This window comes from Pistacia vera, unplaced genomic scaffold (assembly GCF_008641045.1).
Source record: "Pistacia vera cultivar Batoury unplaced genomic scaffold, PisVer_v2 Contig1277, whole genome shotgun sequence".
Classification (NCBI taxonomy): Eukaryota; Viridiplantae; Streptophyta; class Magnoliopsida; order Sapindales; family Anacardiaceae; genus Pistacia; species Pistacia vera.
In genome coordinates this window covers 22,531-42,528 of record NW_022195333.1, presented here as the reverse complement: position 1 = coordinate 42,528, position 19,998 = coordinate 22,531, and the positions used below count along the sequence as shown (strand labels likewise).

Below are 19,998 nucleotides of genomic sequence, written 5' to 3'. Positions count from 1 at the left end.
TCTAAAGCAGAATGTGATTTCTCAAGTGATTGAGTTTACTATCTAAATTTATGCTAATTAGACTGCGGAAAAAATGCACAATAGCACAAATGACCAGAACTAAATGATTTTTTACCTAAATCAATGAAGCTAAAAATTAAAAGTAGAGCAGTACTACAAGTGCTGCTGATGAAAGATTCCAATTTCCAACATCAGCTACAATGGTATCATTCAAAAACTTCGTTCTCAAAAACAAAAGAAACCATGAAAAATGGAAATGCTCACCATATTAATATCTATTCTTGATGCATAGAAAGGATTTAAAAACAACAATTATCTGTACATACCTATGTCTATATTGGGTGCAGGATGTCCAGAATGCAACAAGACCATTGAAAATGTTCCGAAGAGACCTGAAGACCTATAAACAAGATAAAATCCAGTAATCAGTAGATGATAAAGAGAAATTAGTTTGACAAAAAAAAAACTTCATTCCAAGTAGAAATGAGACACTAACCTGGGAGAAGAGATCATTCCAGAGAGAACCCCAAAGTGAGATTTGGGATGAATTTGACTCAACTTTACTAAGAAGAGTAACATCATTCATGCTGCTAGCAATGTTCTTGAAGGCAATGACAAAAACTGTATAGATGCTACAGAAGAGAGAAACCACATGATTTGCCAACACAAGACAGCCTCGTGCTGGAAAGAGAAATAATATCCACATCGAATGAAACAGTGGGCATATCATTGTTACTGGACAGAAAAGAGCCAACATTAGTTTCCAATGGAGTAACAAGAAATTATATGTTCTATACAAGCTGAAAATAAAGTAATCCCTAAATATCTATTTTGTGACCCCTCTATGAAAACATATCTGTAAATAGTTTTACTTTGATCTTAAAATAAAGTTCAGAGTGAAATTAATTATACCTAAACTTGCTAGACATGAATAGAGAAGCTCGAAAGGTGAGAACAAAACCTCAACAAAATCACTAATCATGCTGAAGAAGGGGCCAATCCAAACCCAAGTGGTGATGTAGAATTGTTCTCCCATTTCAGCAAAAATGATCCACATTGGTTTTACAAATTCAATTATTTCCCCAAGTGGGTATGTCAAAGGTTTCATGAGCAGCGAAACTGACAATGTTACCATGCGCATCACTGTTAGAAACCACTTTATAGCCTTCTCAAGGTTATGAAGGAACAACATTGTTCCTAGATATCTAATTCTTGAAATCCCATCCCATTCTTCAATCCATTTAAAAAGTGGCCCACAGAGGTGGGATGCGGTTGCCTTGAGGAGAGGTATATTCTTATAGAGATCATAAAACCCGATAACAACAGTTATAAGGGAGATTAGTATATAAAAGGTTCTGAACAAAGGCGGCATCCAGGGACTATATACTTTACAGAATAGTGGATAGGATTGAAGAAAGATGACCCAAGAAGGTAGGCCTGCCTCAAGCAAAGCAAGAAGTTTTAAATCTGGAGTGATTATCTGCCGTAATTTATATGGAAGATCAGTATCATTGAAAGTGAACAGTAGAAAGGTGTCCTTATATTCCATAGACTCAATGCTACTATTCATTTCCACGTTTTGTTCTCTATTCCCATGTGTTCCCGCCACCTGACAGTCCCTACTAAGTATATCATTTGTGTCAATTGGACATTCTCTAACATCAAAGAATACATCTTCTGAAAATAGCTCAGCTTGAGATGCATCATTAAACAAAAATTCTTTTGCAGCAACAGTAATTTCGTGCGAACAGAGGGAAGGAACTTTGTTATGAAGAAGGACCAGATTGTTCTGCAGTGTTTGTGTTTCGGATTCAGTGCCTGCGAACCATGATGTTATGCAGGCCAATGCTTGGTCGATGCCATTGAATTCCCATTTCCTCAAAGCTTTTACTTCTAAGGCAAAGGATGTATCATCCTGTTGTCATAAATAAACCATTAAGTCAAGGTACCACCTACTAAACTGATATTTTCTTAACGCAGATAAGCAATTAAGATATATATGGTAGGCAATTCAAATGTCAACCAACTCATATAGTATAAATTAAAGATTTCCAAGTTTGTAATAGATGTTTTATGCAGGCTTTATTAATTGGGTACCACTGACATTGTTCCAAAATTCATAATGCAGAGACGGATGTGTTATGTGTATGTGATCCATATACAAGCTATCAAGGAGATGGCAGTGCTACAATAATGCTCAAGTACCTGGAGTTTGTTTACATAGTTGATACCGCGTACATCACTCCATGCAACTTCGAACACAATAAGGCCGTGTAAAGCTTCATACAAATTCATCGCAGAGAAAGGAGCTTTTTCTCTCAAACGGGCCATGTTCATGATGGGAAACCACTTGTACAAATTTTTACTTTCATGGCTGGGAGATCTGTAACCTAAATTTGGACTCTTATGCAGAGTTCTATGGTTTATAAAAGGTGACAATCTGTACTGTAGACAAGCAGAAAGTGAAATGACTCAAAATTTGCATGGTGTAAATTCACAAATCACAAAGAAAATGTGCAAATATTTGACCTTGGTGATCATTAACTCCCTTATGAAGGCTGATCTTGACTGTTTGTTCTTCCGCCATGACTGATTGTCCACCAGGATAAGAAACTTATGACTAACAGGTGCAAAATACAGGAATGCCTTAGACAGGTGAGATTTCACATACCTGCAGCAGAAGATCAATGTGATCATCACAGCCACTATTTCCTAATAATTGATTCTAAGAGATACATGATTCATGTCATAGTATCAGCATGCATCAAATAAAAGATGAAAATGCATTAATTAAAATTCCCAGCTAATCATAAGAATTGAGAATTACCCAATTTGCAAACTTGTCAGAGGATGAAGATGAGGAAAAGAGTCCATTCTCAAAAATTGCTCAACAGAACCTCTAAATGCCTCCTACTCTCCAAAGAAATCCCAACTTATTATAACTGGAAAACTTGAAGAACGCCCCTTCCTCTGAACAAGCAGACAAGCTAGCTTGCAATGTAGCACTTAAAAATATAAATAAATAAAAAATAACTATCATCTGATAAGAAATTTATATAGTTGAGTTAGTGCCCTTAGCGTATGATATAGGCAGTGGAAGCGAAGGCAAAAAAGGAGAATTTGAGAAGACAAAAGGAGACGATATAGGAGATTGAGCATTGTTTGTTGGTTTCATCTGAAAATACGGACGTCTACTCAAATATCCGGCAGTGCAATTCAAGATTAGGTGAATGCTCTCCGATTTATGAGGCCGCCAAATTTGGAATCAACTTATTAACGCTAAATACTAAAAATTGAACTCCTCTCCTCTCTAACGAACTTCTTAAATTTAATGTTAATATATTTGGTGATCATTATTTATTCTTCTACATTCTAATCTATACCCTTTGCAATCTCATTCCCGCTTTATTACAACATTAATCAGGTACGTAAAACTAGTTTATCTTAAAATGTGTATAACTAACTAACTCCAGATAGTTTGACGGTTCGCTTAGGACTCTTGGGTATATTACTCAAGTAGTCAGGAGTTCGAATCCCTACAACTACTAATAAGGGATAGCCACTGGAGGCTTACCTGACCATTAACTTTAGGGCCCCAATGACTAGTTGAGGTGAGCACAAGTTAGCCCGGACATCCACAAATACCGAAAAAAAAAAAATGTGTATAACTATCTCTAAGTAGCTTGGCGGTTCACTTGAGATTCTTAAGTGTATTACTCAAGAGGTCCCTACGACTACTAATAAGGGATAGCCATTGAAGGCTTACCTGGCCATTAACTTGAAGGCCCCGAGGGACTAGTTGAGGTGCACAACAGCTAGCCTGAACACCCGCAGATACCAAAAAAAAAAAAAAAAAAAAAAAAAGTGTATAACTACCTCTAGGTAGCTTGGTGATTCGCTTAGGACTCTTGGGTGTATTACTCAAGAGGTCGTGAGTTCGAATTCCCACGACTACTAATAAGGGATAGCCATTTGAGGTTTGCCTGACCATTAAATTTAGGGCTCCAGGAGACTAGTTGAGGTTCTACGTGTTTCATTACCTCTCTTTTTGGACTTCTTTTAAAAGAAATTGAATCATAATAACTATATAGTGATGATTTCTCTTATACAGTAAAACCTCTCTATAGTCATAATGGTGGGACTAACTAATTTTATTACTATAAGGAGGTTATAACTTAATGGAAGTGTTGTTACAAAAATTATAGTTTTGATTTCTTATTTTTTAATTCATGTTTTAGTAGTATAGTATTAGGATTTCAATTCATATTTTAGTAGTATTAGGATTTCAATTCATATTTTAGTAGTATTAGGATTTCAATTCAGCGCTTCAGTTGCCTACTTTTGAAATGGATAAAAGACCGTATCTTGGAACCAGCAAAGATAAGTATCATTAATGGAACTCTATATGCAGTTGATACATGGTCAATTGATGTAAAGCCACCGACAATTGCCAATGGTTTTAAGCATTGCAAAATTAGGACTCCCGATTTCAATGAATTGCAAGCTACAAATAAAGTGGATAAGGAAAATAAAAGAGTCATTGCAAAATTGAGTGATTAGATTCGACAAGAAAATAGAAGAGCCATTGCAAAATTGAGTGATCAGATTCGACAATTTCACTACACTAATCGAATGGATATTAACAGTAGCAGATCCAAAAATTTCTGTTAGGGTGGGCTAAAATAAAAATTAATTATATATTAATATTTTTGTTAGGGTGGGCCAAAATCTAGAAATTATATATATTAGTATTTAAAAAAAAAAAAATTGAGGGTCAGCCATGGCCCACCCAAAAAGAGGCTGGATCCACCCCTAGATATTAATGTCTTTCTCAATAATCCAGATGAGCAACAAATCATGTATGCTTTAACCGAAGAAAAAATCATTGTTACAATTAGACAAGAAGATAAAAGAAATAATCATAAGGATGATAGTACGGAAATACAAAAAGTTTCATGCCATGAAGCTCTAAACATGCTTAAAAAGCTAAAATTATTTTGACTTCAACAAGAAGGTGTCCATGCTAGCAAGTTATTACATACTAGAAAGGTAAAAGATGTGATAACAACTCTAAAATATAAATCATTGTCTTAAACAACTTTAGACAAATATTTTATTTCATCTTAAACCTTTAATGTAACATAACATATATTTTTTGGTAATATACAGATAATTATTATTATGTGGAGGCAACTTTCCTTAAGACGAGAATTAGAAAAATTATAACTTATTACAATGTGAAGTTTATTCTTATTTATAACTATCCCAAATTGGGACTATAATTTTTTATGACTATGTAGAGTTTATTCCTATATAGAGTATCATTATAGAGAGGTTTTACTATATATCTATAGGGATAAACGTATTTAGGATTATAAATTAGGAATTGATTTTCTTGATTTTAGTTCCACTTCATGATATTTCTAACCAGCCGTTGAAACGGTGCATGATTGGTCATATTTGGTCAGTCGTGTGCCGATTTGGCTATTTTCTGCCAGATCTCTAGCTATCAACGGCCAAAACTTCGGTCATAGATCTAGCCGAAAATGACCAGATCGGCACATGATCGATTGTGCACCATTCCGACCACTACCGTAATCGCCTGTTGTAGTGGCAGGTAGCCGACAATAGCTTGGGGTGGGTGGGGGTGATTTGGTTAGAAATTAAACTAATATGTGGCTAGGGTGTTTTAGCAATATCTCAAACGTAGGGGGTTAAAAGAATTATTAAAACAAAAAAAAAAAAATTATTATATTAATATTTAAAAATGAGGGCAATTTAGTAAATTACATAACATACCCACCAATTTATTCCTCCAAACTAAACATATTAATATAATGTAACCACAAATTTATTCAAACCAACCAAACACATTTTTCTAAACATTCCTAGTATCTTTCCATTAATATAACATTCCCAGTAATACAACATTCTTTTAACCAAACACACGCCAGCATATATCTCAAGGATACACATAATCATAATCAACTAAAACATAAAAATAACAATGAATTGAAGGGTATGATTAATTTAAAAAAAAAAAATCAAAATTTTGATTTACATATAAAATAGTGAAACTCCATAAATCATCCGTAAGGTTTGCTTTAATTTCAAGCCGAGAAGAGGCCGTGGCTTTTGAGTTTTAATCACAAACCATATAGCTTTATTTTATTATTATTATTATTATTTTATTTTATTTTTTGGACTTTTTGTTTGATATTTTACGAGGGTGTTAGAATTGAGAATTGATTGAGCAAAAGAAGTAATTAAAGATAGCTGGAGTATGTCCAAGAGATATGCTCTATACCATGTCAAAATTAGAAGAGTACGAGAGACAATTAAAGAGAGTCGAAGTATACTTGAGAAATATTTTTGAGAAGGTAAGAAAGACAACTAAAATGGTTGGAGTATGCCCAAGAGATGTGTGACAAAAATTTAATCTAATTGTATTTGTTGATGCGTGATTTTGACACCAACTAACCGTACGTGTTAAATGCTGAGCTGACCTAGAAGACACACGTGAATGGGGGATTGAGGATGTAAATAGTGGCAAGACAATGTTTAAAGTGGTTCGAATGCTTGACCAAGCAAATCCTACGTCCACTGATATTGTATTGATAATTAAAGGATCAGGTCGCGGCTTAGCGAGCTGATGAGAATACAAATGAGAGAGAGAGAGAGAGAGAGAGAGAGAGAGCTATTATAGAGAGAAGATAGCTAATCAAGAGTAAAATGAGCGAATCCCACAAACAGGAGAGAAGCTCTCTATTTATAGTGGGATACATTAAGGTAATCATTACTGAATCCGTAAAAAGGGGTCAGGTTCCGTGCAAATCTTCCTTTACGTCCCGTTATTCACCTACTCGCGCAATCTCCTCACTTTATGCAGGGATTGGACACGTGGACAACCTCCAGCCTTTCGTCAGTCTGGCGCGTACCCACTGCACTGATAGGAGCATGCTGCTCACGCCAACATGCGACGTGGCCGTGCCTAAATGGTTGTAGGATCTGCCCAGACCTTGACCAATTGAGTTGACTAGGCTCTACGTCAGCTCTACTTTTCTAGGCATAATAGAAGTCCCCTAATTTTTAAGGTTTGAGAATCGAACCTTGGAAATTACAAATGCCTTGATTTGACATGCTTGAAGAGATGTTGTTCGAAGCGACTTGATTGTGCAGGAGGTCGAATGGACATCTCCTCGCATGCGACCTGAGGCGATCTTCGACCTTACAGTCAGCGACCTGGATTTGGGTATCCAGTGCTATAATGATGGATCCAACCTGGATGGAATCTTCTACCCATCCAAACTTAGTAGCTTTCAAGAGGATAAGTGGTTGCTGTTTAGTAGCTGATACCCATCGAGGTCGAGAAATCACATCGCTTCGCAACCGATGTGAGATGAGGTTGAAGAGTTACGCCATCTCGCGACTTACGATACGGAGTGTGCTTTTCATAACGACCTCTTCAAATGTTATCTGTTGCACTTTTGCAGCAGATACATTAAATGAATCGTCTTTTGCTCTAACAGGCATGTCTTAAACGTAATAAGTGCCAGCCATGCACATTAAATACGAGTCATGCTGAAACGACATTCCCTATCAGAGCATTAAATGCAGACGTGGGCGCATTAAATGTGGAGGAGGGAAAACGTGCCGTCGTTTGAGTATTTCAATGCAAGGGGATGATGATCTAATTTTACGAGGTGACAGTCACTTTTCCTCGTTGATTCATGACACGTGGTCGCGATCAACGTTCAGATGTGTTTTCCACCCAAACGTCGTTTGACTTTAGAAAACCAAAGCGCCACTCCTCAGCTATATAAACCCCAAGCTCTTTTCAGGCAAAGTCACAGTACTTTCATTCTCAGAGAGAGAGAGCAAGAAGCTTTTGCGAATCTTAGTTCTTTGCCTTCCAGAGTGGTGTTTGATAGATTATTCGGAGTAGAAGAGCTAATCTTTCTCATCCCAAGAGGTAAAGATGAATCCCTTCCCCTATTTTGATTTAATTTTGCTTTCGACAGCCAACATGCGACGACTGTCCGTTGGAATCTCATCGGAGATGAAATATTCTCCGTTGAGTCAGGTTCACTGATGGTGGCCCTTTAAGCTTTATGTTAGGGTTTTTCTAGGGTTTAAGGGAGGAAATATTTATTTTCCTTTCCACGTCATCGTACGAAATAGTGTACGAGGACTGAACGGTTCCCTGCTTGTCGCTTTTGTAGACCGCAGCAGAATGGATCCCCTAATGACCAAAGCCAAGGAAAGGACTAGTTTGCCCATGCAGGATGCTCTGCGGGTCCCATTCGGGAGATCTTCTCAGTACTTACTGAGGAAGAGCTCAAAAAGGTGATAGACTAGTACGCTATCAGCATGGAGGTCTTTCGCGATAGGACACGTATAGCTCGGTATCCGCCACTAGGGTTAGCCGCGATCTCCGAGGATATTATACAAGGTGGGGGGTTGATCCCTTTCCACCCTTTTGTCAGGTCGGTCCTGGATCATTTCGGGATTGTGCCTATGTAACTCACGCCGAACGCGTACATGATTGTCGTGGCCATGTGCATCGCTTATCGTGAGAATGGGCTAGGCGAGCTGACTGCGATAGAACTCGGTTGCTCATATATCCTAAAGAAGAGCAAGGACAAGGATTCCTACTACTTGTCCAGGCAACCTACCATAGAAGCGGGGATACACAGCTACCCGAGCAATGTAGGACCGTATGAGACGAAGTTCTTTTTCTTTCGTCACGACGGCATTTGTCGGTTCCGGGAACCGAGTAGGTCTTTTTTCTTTTTGAATTAGTTAAATTTATGTCTTTTGCTAACGAGCCGTTTATTTTTCTGGCAATTAACAAAACGACCAATTTAGATCTGCTCGTGGACCTAGACAGGATCACAACCTTCAGTTTCTTGCCCGGGGCAAGTCGCGATGCAAGGCTGCTCGTGACGACCGCGAACTTGTGGAAATAATGTTTCTTCAATAAAGACGCGGCCTTAGAGACCCTGCCGAGTAAGTTTCTTGACTTCTTTTTAGATTCTTTGCGTAGCGAACTGTTTTACTAACGGTGTTCGCATGCAGCGACCATGCCTCCCAGAGTGCCCAAGTCACCACGACAAAGGCAATTTTCCTTCCCCCGAAGAGGCGCCACCGGACAAGCTGGAGCGGCTCCCAGAGGCAATTTTATCACTTTGGTGATGCAGTATGGGCCTTCCCAGTTCGGTCCCAAAACTCCCGCACTTGGTTCTCTAGTACCGAGAAGAACTTCCTTCAAAACAATGTCGTCGACCAGAAAGTCTCTTCTCTTGACCTTAGAGTCGAAGAACCTCTTCACGCGTTGCTGATAGGCTGCTATTCTTAGCTGAGCCTTGCTGAGATGTTCTTCAACTAGGTCCAGACTTGCGCGCATAAGCACTTTATTGTCGACTTCGTTGTATAGGTCCCTCCGAAGTGAACTGGTTCCTACCTCCACAGGGATCATCTCTTCGCAGTCGTATAATAGCGAAAAAAGGGTTTCTGAGGTAGAGGTTCTTGGAGTTGTCTTGTATGCCCATAGGACTTCAGGGAGGTCATCGGCCCAATTCCCCTTGGCTATGCCAAGCTTGGCCTTAAGAGTGTGCTTGATGGTTTTGTTGACAATTTCAACTTGACCATTTGCTTGCGGCCTTGCGACTGAGGCAAATTTTTTATGAATACTCAGCTCGTCGTAAAACTGCTTGAATTCCTCGTTGTCGAATTGTTTGCCATTATTTGAGATGAGAGTATGAGGAATCCTATAGCGGCACACGATGTTCTTGAAGACGAAGTCCTTGAGCTTTCTGGTCGTGATTGCTGCTAACGATTCTGCTTCGACCTACTTGGTGAAGTAATCCACCGCGACCACGACATACTTGACTCCCCCTTTACTATGGCATGGGACCGATGAGATCGATTCCCTACATAGAGAATGGCCAGGGGCTGGTCATGGTTATCAGTTGGTGGGAAGGAGCTCGCGGTATGTTCGCGAACCGCTGGTAGTTGTCACACCTTTTAACAAAGTTGTAGATGTCCTCTTGAATTAGAGGCCAGTAGTACCCTTGACGAACAACTTTGTTGGTAAGAGTTCATACGGTGGTGTGATTACCGCAGATCCCTTCATGTATCTCCCTCATGATGTAATCTGCCTCTTCGCTGGATACACATCACAGGAGAGGAGCGCTAAACCTTCGCCTATATAGCTGGTCTCCGATGAGGGTATAACGAGCAGATCTTGTACGCAGAGTCCTTGCCTCGACCTTGTCTTCAGGCAAGGTCCTGTCTCTGAGATATTGAATGATAGGGGTCATCCAGGAATCTAATTCTGTTACATTCACGACCTGTTCGATTGGGCTGATAGTGGGGGTCTCGATGAATTGAACAGGAATGCTCTCAAGTGTATCTGAGTCCAATGATGAGGCTATCCTTGCCAAAGCATCTACCACAGAGTTGCTATCTCTAGGAATCTGTGTGATCGTGAAATGCTTGAACTGCTCGAGTGCGGCCTTAGCTTTCTTCAGATAGCTGATCATATTTTCTTCCTTAGCTTGGTACTCCCCCAAAATCTGGTTAACGACCAGCATGGAGTCACTGTGGATACTGATCGCGGTTGCACCTATTTCTTTGGCCAATTGCAGTCCAGCGAGTAGAGCTTCATACTCAGCCTCATTATTGGTTGCCTTAAAACTGAACCAAAGAATGCCATGAATGCAAGCCCTTTCTGGACTCAAAAGGAGAAAACCTGCCCCGGCCCTCTTTCTGTTCGATAATCCATCGACATAGAGGCTGCAGGTCGATAGATTTTGAGCAGTTTCCTAAATGACTTCTCTGGGCTGTTGCTCCGACTCATTCATCGGATAATATAAGAATTTTGATATGAAGTCGGTAATAGCCTGCCCTTTGAAAGTTGCTTTCGGTCTGTACTTCAGATCAAACTGACTTAATTCCATGGCCTATTTAAGCAACTTACCCGACGCCTCCAATTTCTGGAGGACCTGCCTGAGCGGGTAATTGGTCATTACATGGATCATATGAGCGTGGAAGTAAGGTCACAACTTTCTGGAAGAGATCAGTAGGGCATAAGCTAATCGTTCCATTTCTGGATACCGTATCTTAGAATCTAACAGACGCTTGCTCACGTAATACACTGGCCATTGGACCTTGTTCTCTTCCTGGACTAAGGCTGCACTGACCGGGAATTGAGAAACAAACAGATACAGAAGGAGGATCTCTTGCGGGAGAGGCTTGGACAGAAGAGGTGGCTTCCCGAGGTATTCTTTAATACTCTGAAATGCCTATTCGCACTCGGAGTCCACTCAAACTTTTTATTGGCCTTTAGAACATTGAAGAATGGCAAGCAACGGTCTATTGCTCTCGATATGAAACGACTGAGTGCCGCTATTCGCCCATTGAGGCCCATGACCTGCTTTTTGTTGGTCGGGCTTTTCATATCAAGGAGAGCTTTGATTTTCTGGAGGTTGATCTCTATTCCCCGTTGGTTAACCATGTATCCTAGGAATTTTCCCGAGGATACTCCGAATGAGCACTTGAGGGGGTTTAGCTTCATTTGTATTGTCGGAGGATGTCGAACATCTCAGCGAGATGTGCTATGTGATCTGAAGCGACATGCGACTTGACCAGCATGTCATCTACATAGACCTCCATTGATTTTCTTATCTGTTCGGAGAATATTTGGTTAACCAATTGCTGGTAAGTTGCACCAGCGTTCTTGAGGCCGAAGGGCATAACTTTGTAGCAATACAGCCCCCGATCTGTAACAAATGACGTATGCTCTTCGTCTGGCGCATACAGAGGAATTTGAATGTATCTCGAGTACACATCTATGAAATTCAGCAGCTCGTGCTCGGAGGTGGCATCCACGAGCTAGTCGATTCTGGGCAAGGAAAAGCTATCTTGTGGGCATGCCTTATTGAGGTCGGTGAAGTCAACGCAGGTCCACCACTTACCGTTGGGCTTCTTTACTAGAACCGAGTTGACAACCCAGCTCAGATAGAGTGCTTCTCGGATGGATTCATTCCGAAGGAGATTATCTACCTCAAGTTTCAAGGCAACATATCGCTCCAAATCCATCGCCCTTCTCTTTTAGCGAACCGGCTTGGCTTCACTGTCGATGTTCAGGACATGGCAAATAATATTCGGGTTGATCCCGACCATATCTGCGTGCGACCATGCGAACACATCGATATTTTCTCTGAGGAAGCTCGTCAGTTCAGTGGCGAGCTGGGGGTTAAGATTGCTCACAATCCTTAACACTCTGCTCGGCTCGCTCTGGTTGACCGACACTTCAGACAGATCCTCAACTGGCCCACTGGAAGGGCATTCCTAAATACGAGCATCCATGTTATCCTCGGCTGAGCCAAGTTGTGGCTCAATCCGGCTGTTCGCCATTGCTTGTCGGGGAATGCCGCGCGAGATGCATTTCCCTTTGCACGCCATATGCACTGCTTTTACATAACAGTCGCGAGATATGCGCTGAGATCCACTAACTTCCCCTATCCCTGTCGGGGTGGGGAACTTCATCTTCAGATGGTATATTGAAGTGACCGCCTTGAAATTCCTCAGCAGAGGTCGCCCGAGGATACCATTAAAAGCGGAAGGGCAATCCACTACCAAGAACTCAATTACCTTAGTCACCTCGTCGAAGTCACCCAGCGTGACTGGAAGGAAGATCATTCCTTTGGGGATCAGGTGGTCCCTTTTAAAACCATATAGGGGGATCGAAACGGGCTTCAAGTCGGCCTCGTCTAAGTTCATTATTTTGAAAGTTGTCTGGAACAGGATGTTCACAGCACTTTCGTTATCCACCAACATTCTGTGGATGTCGTAGCGCCCTATCATGAGCGTGATCACGAGAACGTCATCATAGGGATGATGCAATCGAACTGCATCCTTTTCGGAGAACATAACTTCCTCCTCCTTGCGAACCTTTGGTGGTTATCGCGACGTGCTCATCATACTCATGGGGTCATGGTGGGCTACATGAGCATATCTTTCTTGGGCACCTCGCGAGTTACCTGCAAGGTGCGGTCCCCCGAAAATCATTCCGACGCTACAAATACCTTTGTGATCACGACGCTTCTTTCCTGGTTCCCCTTGATTTTTCTCCTATGCGGGAGTGGAGTCATCAATATATTCCTTGAAATGCCCCTGCTTGATGAGGTCTTCGATCGCCTGTTTGAGAGCTCGACACTCATCGGTGTGATGCCCATTATTCCGATAAAAGCGACATTATTTTTACTATTTCTGGTTGATGGGGAATTTTTCATGGGCTCAGGCTCTTCGAGCAGGCTGGCTTTTTCTGATTTGTCAAGAATAGCCGATACAGATGTATTCAAAAGCGTATACTGATTTTTGTCCCGATCGCGATAGGGAACTGGAGCATAAGACTTTTTGGGCTTATAGCACGATTTTTTTCCTTTTCGTTAATCGTCAGTAGCCCATCTGCGATCAACTCTCTTACTTTCCCCCCGACCAGGCGCACTACTTGAAGCGCCAGGGTCGCGGCAGTGGAGCGCCACCATGAAATTTTCAATATGGAGATATTTCTCCGCAAGGTTATAGAAGCGGGTGAGGGAAACATCATCCTTAGCCTGTAACTCTTTCCACAGGTCGGTCTATGGGCGAACTCCCGCTATGATGAGAGTCCAAACAGACTCTCTGGGAGTGTAAGCTACCTTATTAAGTTATCTGTGGAATCGATCGAAGTACGATTGGAGGGATTCATCCCTCTCTTGCCTTATGTTGCTGAGATAGCTCAAATGCATTGAGAACTTTCGGTTTGCTTGGAAATGCCTTAGGAACGTCGCGCTCATCTGAGGCCACAAGTTGATCGATCCCGCTGGGAGCGACCTAAACCATCGTTTGGCATGAGAGGTTAGAGTTACTGCCAAACAACGGCACTTTGCCAAATCTGAAACCTGGTGAAGCTCCATCAGGTCGTTGAATCCATACAAGTGATCTTGCGGACCAGAATTTCCATCGAACGCCCGCATATCGGGCATTCTAAATCTTGATAGGAGAGGGGACGGCTAATATTGCCGGAGAAAAGGGAGACGCTGCTGCCACCTACCCTTATTCATTTTGCTGAGCTTTAAGTTGATCTAGAGCTCGCAGTAGCTCCTCAATCTGAGGCAGCGGAGCTATTTGGGGATTGCTTTCACCCATGCGAGTTCGCCCCTCACGATTGCAGTTGAGGAAAGTCCAGAGGTCAGATTCCTCTTCGCCTCGGCCGGCAGTTCCGACCGCCCTTGACACATGTTGGCTAGAGTCGTGTGATGACAATGAATGGTGCAGGAAATTTTCACGACCTCTGCGATGGTATGAACCGCCCCGCAAAGTGTGGGAACCTCCCGCATGATGACGACCAAGATCGTTTCTCTGGCAGTGATGAGAATCGCCCCGCCCAGCACTTTTATGGGGGTGTTCATGCGACGTGGCATAGGACGGCTCGGGTTGTAACTTTTCACTGAGTCTTAACGCCACCGGTATTCTACTCGGGACGTGGTCAGTGTTCGCCACCCCTTTAGAGCCCTTAGGCCCTCTGTTCACCACTTGCTTACCCTTCCTTCGACGCCCTGCAGTGCGCGTAGCTTAGGCTATTGCCCTTCTCTGCCCTTTCGCTCGACCTGCAGGCGTTTTTGGCCGTTGCACCACCCCAGCTGATTCGAGTGGCACGCCCCAGTCCAAATAGTCCAAACTTCGGTTGACCGTTTGGAAAGTATTGTCAAACGTCTCCAGGTAGTTTCTGATGGTAAGGTCAAGTTGTGAACTTCAAGGGATATCGCCTGCGACATTTTGTGGAACTGAGGGCACCTTAGGAGAAGTGTCCTCCTGTACTTGGGGGATCTCCTCAGCACCATGACTGGTTCGCTCAGGTTCGAATCGGCGGGCCATTTGCTGCTGTAGGACCAGTTAGTCAGAGATTCTCCTGATGAAGGACAAATACTAAATCAGGCCCTCCTTCTAGCGCCAAACTGTTGATGCATGATTTTGACACCAACTAACTGCACGTGTGAAATGCTGAGCTGGCCCAGAAGACACACGTGAATAGGGGATTGGGGATGTAAATAGTGGCAAGACAATGTTTAAAGTGGTTCGGATGCTTGACCAAACGAATCCTACGTCCACTAATATTGTATTGATAATTAAAGGATCAAGTCGCGGCTTAGCGAGCTGATGAGAATACAAATGAGAGAGAGAGAGAGAGAGAGAGAGAGAGAGAGAGAGAGATTACAGAGAAAAGATAGCTAATCAAGAGTAAAATGAGTGAATCCCACAAACGGGGGAGAAGCTCTCTATTTATATTGGGATACATTGAGGTAATCATTAATGAATCCATAAAAAGAGGTCATGTTCCGTGCAAATCTTCCTTTACGTCCCGTTATTCACCTACTCGCGCGATCTCCTCGGTTTATGTAGGGATTGGACACGTGGACGACCTCCAGCCTTTCGTCAGTCTGGCCGCCAACATGCGACGTGGCCGTGCCTGAATGGTTGCAGATCTGCCCAGACCTTGACCAATTGCGCTGACTGGGCTCTACGTTAGCCATACTTTTCTAGGCATAACAATATTGAATTATGTTGAGTTGTTGTGAATTGTATGTCAATATAAACCTATTTATATAAAGTGTGATGAATATTACAATAATGATACAATCTCTGCAATAAATTAAATAGAATAATATCTAAAATACAATAAGAATGAGAATAATATCATATGTTCTCATTCCATATTCGTATGTCACTAAAGAAAAAAAAATAATTGAAATTAAGACAAACTTAAGGGTGTTTTGAGAAAATCTCTATTAAATATTTGTATGAAAATATCAAACTCTGAACGTTGATGACTTCAAACACATTAAGGTATAACGGATATTCAACTGAAGTTTCTTGGAAGAGATACAAATGTATAATGATACTTATCGATAGAAGGCTTTCAGGTTTCAAATAAAGATAAAGATAAGATAAGATCAGCTGATTATTATTTAGTATTTTAATTTATTTGATAAAAGAAAATTCCAAGTGGGCTTATATAATTTAAACCCGGTCCATGAAGGCCCATTTCGAGGTGACCGTATCCGCAGTGAGTGATAAGGAAGAATCCAAAACAAATGAGTCAACTATTAATCCTCAACAACAAAGTACGCATCGTACTCATCGTAAAGTAATAAAAGTAGAAAACGACTGCATACCCCAATCACACCACCAAATATCAATTCATCCACATTTCCACGCATCACCGCACCAGCCGTCAAATTCAATTTCAACCGTCAATCACGATTCGCAAATCTCCAACCTCAAATCAATTCATCCACATTTCCATACCCCAGCCGTACTCATCGTAAAGTAATAAAAGTAGAAAACGACTGCATACCCCAATCACACCACCAAATATCAATTCATCCACATTTCCACGCATCACCGCACCAGCCGTCAAATTCAATTTCAACCGTCAATCACGATTCGCAAATCTCCAACCTCAAATCAANTAATGTCTGTATTTGTTGTATTGTTGCAGGATGGGAATGAAGTGTTCTTCAGAATTAAACGAAGCACCCAACTCCGCAAACTCATGACTGCTTACTGTGATCGACAGTCAGTAGAGTTAAACTCAATTGCTTTCTTGTTTGATGGGCGCAGGCTCCGCGGAGAGCAGACGCCAGATGAGGTATTTTCTTGAATGTGTGGTTTATTGGTTATTAATGTTAGATACTTTTGAATAAAGCATTGATGGCATACTCATTAGAGAGGCCTCAACTATAATTAATCTTGATTGTTTGTATGAAATTCTTTCAAACCTAATTCATTCCTGCCTCGTGAGCAACATCTTAATCAATATGATATATATGAGTCAACATTGATTTTGAAGTATTTGATTACACTAGTTTGTCGATAGAATATTTGTTGGCAGTGGTACTTACTGCTATTTGGTACTTTCTTTGGGAAATAGCTTGAGATGGAGGATGGAGACGAAATTGATGCAATGCTCCATCAGACTGGAGGCGGACGTTAAATGCAACTTGGACTAAATGGAGAGCCTCGGTAGACTTGACGTCAAGTTTCATTTGCTACGTCTATGGATATATCTTATGTAAATGACATGGATTTTCTAATGAGCTTGAACGAAAGTTGGTCGGGGTTTTTTTATTAATGATGTCCGTATTAGCCTATTGTATTATATCATATCATATCCATCGATTATGATGGTTTTGTTTGCTACTATATGGGAGAATGATGTTCTTCAGTATTCACCCTACGGAATTTCGGTTTTCTGTTTTATAATTTCTTTTAGTTATGTGTGGTACGTTTCTGAATATATATGCATGGGTATATGGTTTTATTCTTACAAGAGTAAGATAGTCTGTAGGCGGAGTACTAAATATTTCTTATGAAATATAATAAAATATAGTGTATCAATATCAATTTGTCTATGGGTATGTGGTTTTTATTATTAATTTATGGTTGTCTTTTACCATTTATACTGCGCCTGGTAGTTTCATCGTATACGATGTAGTGCGCCGATGAGCGGATTGATAGGAATTTCCAGACTGGTAATGAGCATAGTTATTACTGTAGAGCTGGGCATTTGCCAAACTTCAAAACCCGATCTTAAGATCGGTCCTTAAGAGGATTGGACCTAGGAGGTTTGGTCCCAGACCCTCCTCTAAGGCTCGGGCCTAGGATTGGTCCCAATCTGGGCCTAAAATTTTTTTTTTTTAATTTAGTCCTTTTTTAAATTACATAAAATCTCTTTTAATTTTAAAATAAATATAAATTACGAGGGTTAAAATAAAATTTTATAAAATTTATAAAAATTCTTCAAAGTCTAAAAAATTTATAAAATTTATAAATTTTACTCATAAAAAATATTAAAATTCTCCTATAAAATTTTGTTTTGTCTCCAAAATATAAAAAAAAATTGAGGGGGGAAAAGAAGTTATCCAAGTCCTATGGGACTAGTCTTAGGATCAATCCTGGATCCATGGGACTAGGCCTAAGGTCTGGTTTGGGTCTTAATTTTTTGGGTCCTAATTTTTCTTATGAGCCTGGGATTGGTCTCTGTCGACCTCTAGTTATTAATATCTTACGATTCGATACGAGTTTTTAAAGATATGTATGAGAGTATCTTAAATTTTTTGATACATTAATATGTATTTTACGATATGATATGTATCAGTTTTTATTCTTAAAAATATCGATAACTTTATCAATTTGGGTCGTAGACCCCAAAAAAATTTAGGTTGAATTTGATTCATCTAACCTGATTCACTAAAGCCAACCTAAATTAACTTATTTTATATAGAGAAAATGAAAAAGAAGATGTGTTGCTCATTTTGTATGAGAATAATAACACAAGTAGAGATTAAAGTTTCGTTTGGTTCATTATCAGATAGTTTTTAGAATAATATTTTGAAAAAAATTAAATTAGATGGGTTTTACGATGTAAAATTTTGAAAATTAACAAAAATATCTTTTATATTTATTTATTTATTAACAAAAATATCTTTTATATTTATTTATTTACTAAACACCTCTATAATAAAATATTCAAAGTTAACAAAAACACTACTAATCCACTCATTAAATACGAACAGTCGGCCACCACCGTCGGAGGGTGGCCAAAGTCATCGTATCGATGCATAACCGGTTAGATCTTGTCGTTTGTACGCTGATCTGGCCTTTTTTGACCAGATCCATTGTGGATCTGGCCGAAAAAGGTCAGATCTACGGCTAGATTTGATCTACAGCTAGATCTAGCCGTTGATGGCCATATCTAGCCGCATAACGACTGCCAAAGATATGGTCGTCGTTGATGGCGATCATATCTCAACCGTCGTTGACGATTGTCTACGGCCATAGATCTGACCTTTTTCGGCCAGATCCAGCATGGATCTGGTCGGAAAAGGCTAGATCGGCGCACTACCAGCCAGATTTAGCTGATAGTGCACCATTACACCAGATTCTGACCACCAAATCTGGTAAATTTGGGTTGTTGGGGTGTTTTGTTAATTTTTAATTTTTTTTTTTTTAGCTAAATTAACAAATTTAAGGGGTTTAAAAGAAATTGAATAATTTAGAATCATATTTTGAAAATAGTAGAACCAAACACAAATTTTGTGTTAACTTTTTTGGGAAAACTAGAATAGTGTTCCCAATATATGTACCAAATGGAGCCATAGATATTGACATTGATCTTGAAAATACATTCTTAATTTTGTAATTTATTTTATTATGTAATACCATAATTTAATGTCAATAATATTATAAAATTCATTAATTAATCTTGAGGATGATATTAATTTTTAGAAAATTTTTATTATTTTTTAAAAAGTGTATCCTACGATATGATATACGATATATTATTCGAAAAATTAAGATTTTGATACACGATACGAACGCGATTTGACAACCATGGTATTGAATACTAATTGCTGATTGATGATATTAAATATTTGTAGTGTGTACGCGCTTAGTATTTTTCTCTTAAATGCACTTTCTCTCCTTCTGTACCGACCGTCGTAATTCACTAATTAGAAACTGTAACTTAACAAAAGATTGATACATTCGCATCCTTTAGTTTTTTTTTTTTTTTTTCTCTCGCTCTCTTTTTTTAATAATCATTTAAAAAAAAAAAAAAAACTTGTTGATATATGAAGCACAAAACGGTAACATTTCTGCACAAATATCACTAATTGAAACACTGTCGTTTCACTGCAAGTAAAAACAAATCTCGGCCACTGAATTAAAGCAGATCCAGCGGTCAGGATTAACTCAAGAGGTCAGACTATATAACCTGAGAGTCTTTACACATAACAGTATTTTTTTTTCTGCTACTCATTCTCTTGCGCGACAGATTTGATTTTTGCCCTTGTTTTAAGAGTTTGTTTCAATCTTGTTTTGAGTTGCAAATCTGTGTAATCCTAGGTGAGGGTAAGTTGTTCCTTCAGGTTTAAAGAGACTGGGTCA

General features: G+C 39.9%; 2 protein-coding genes across 2 annotated transcripts; one reads left to right on the top strand and one right to left on the bottom strand.

Annotated features, from left to right (window-relative positions):
* Nucleotides 1–326: 326 nt before the first annotated feature.
* LOC116121728 lies at nt 327–7,533 on the bottom strand (the record flags this gene model as incomplete). The annotated part of the gene is made up of 7 exons (XM_031407667.1): nt 7,435–7,533; nt 2,828–2,910; nt 2,530–2,671; nt 2,206–2,445; nt 1,125–1,915; nt 497–632; nt 327–400 (listed from the first exon to the last, which is right to left on the bottom strand). Coding segments are annotated over exons 1-7 (1,565 nt in total), but the record flags the coding sequence as incomplete, so codon positions are not given.
* Nucleotides 7,534–16,522: 8,989 nt separating this feature from the next.
* On the top strand, nt 16,523–17,386 carry LOC116121727 (small ubiquitin-related modifier 2-like). The gene is made up of 2 exons (XM_031407666.1): nt 16,523–16,699; nt 16,982–17,386. The coding sequence occupies exons 1-2, from the start codon at nt 16,523–16,525 to the stop codon at nt 17,042–17,044; spliced, it is 240 nt and encodes a 79-aa protein (XP_031263526.1). The 3' UTR covers nt 17,045–17,386.
* The last annotated feature ends 2,612 nt before the right edge of the window (nt 17,387–19,998 follow it).

Excerpts from the sequence above, each read along its gene's own strand:
- LOC116121727 (XM_031407666.1), top strand. The coding sequence starts at position 16,523 with ATGTCTGTATTTGTTGTATTGTTGCAGGATGGGAATGAAGTGTTCTTC. Across the intron at positions 16,700-16,981 it reads GAGAGCAGACGCCAGATGAG|CTTGAGATGGAGGATGGAGA; the intron begins GTATTTTCTTGA and ends TTTGGGAAATAG.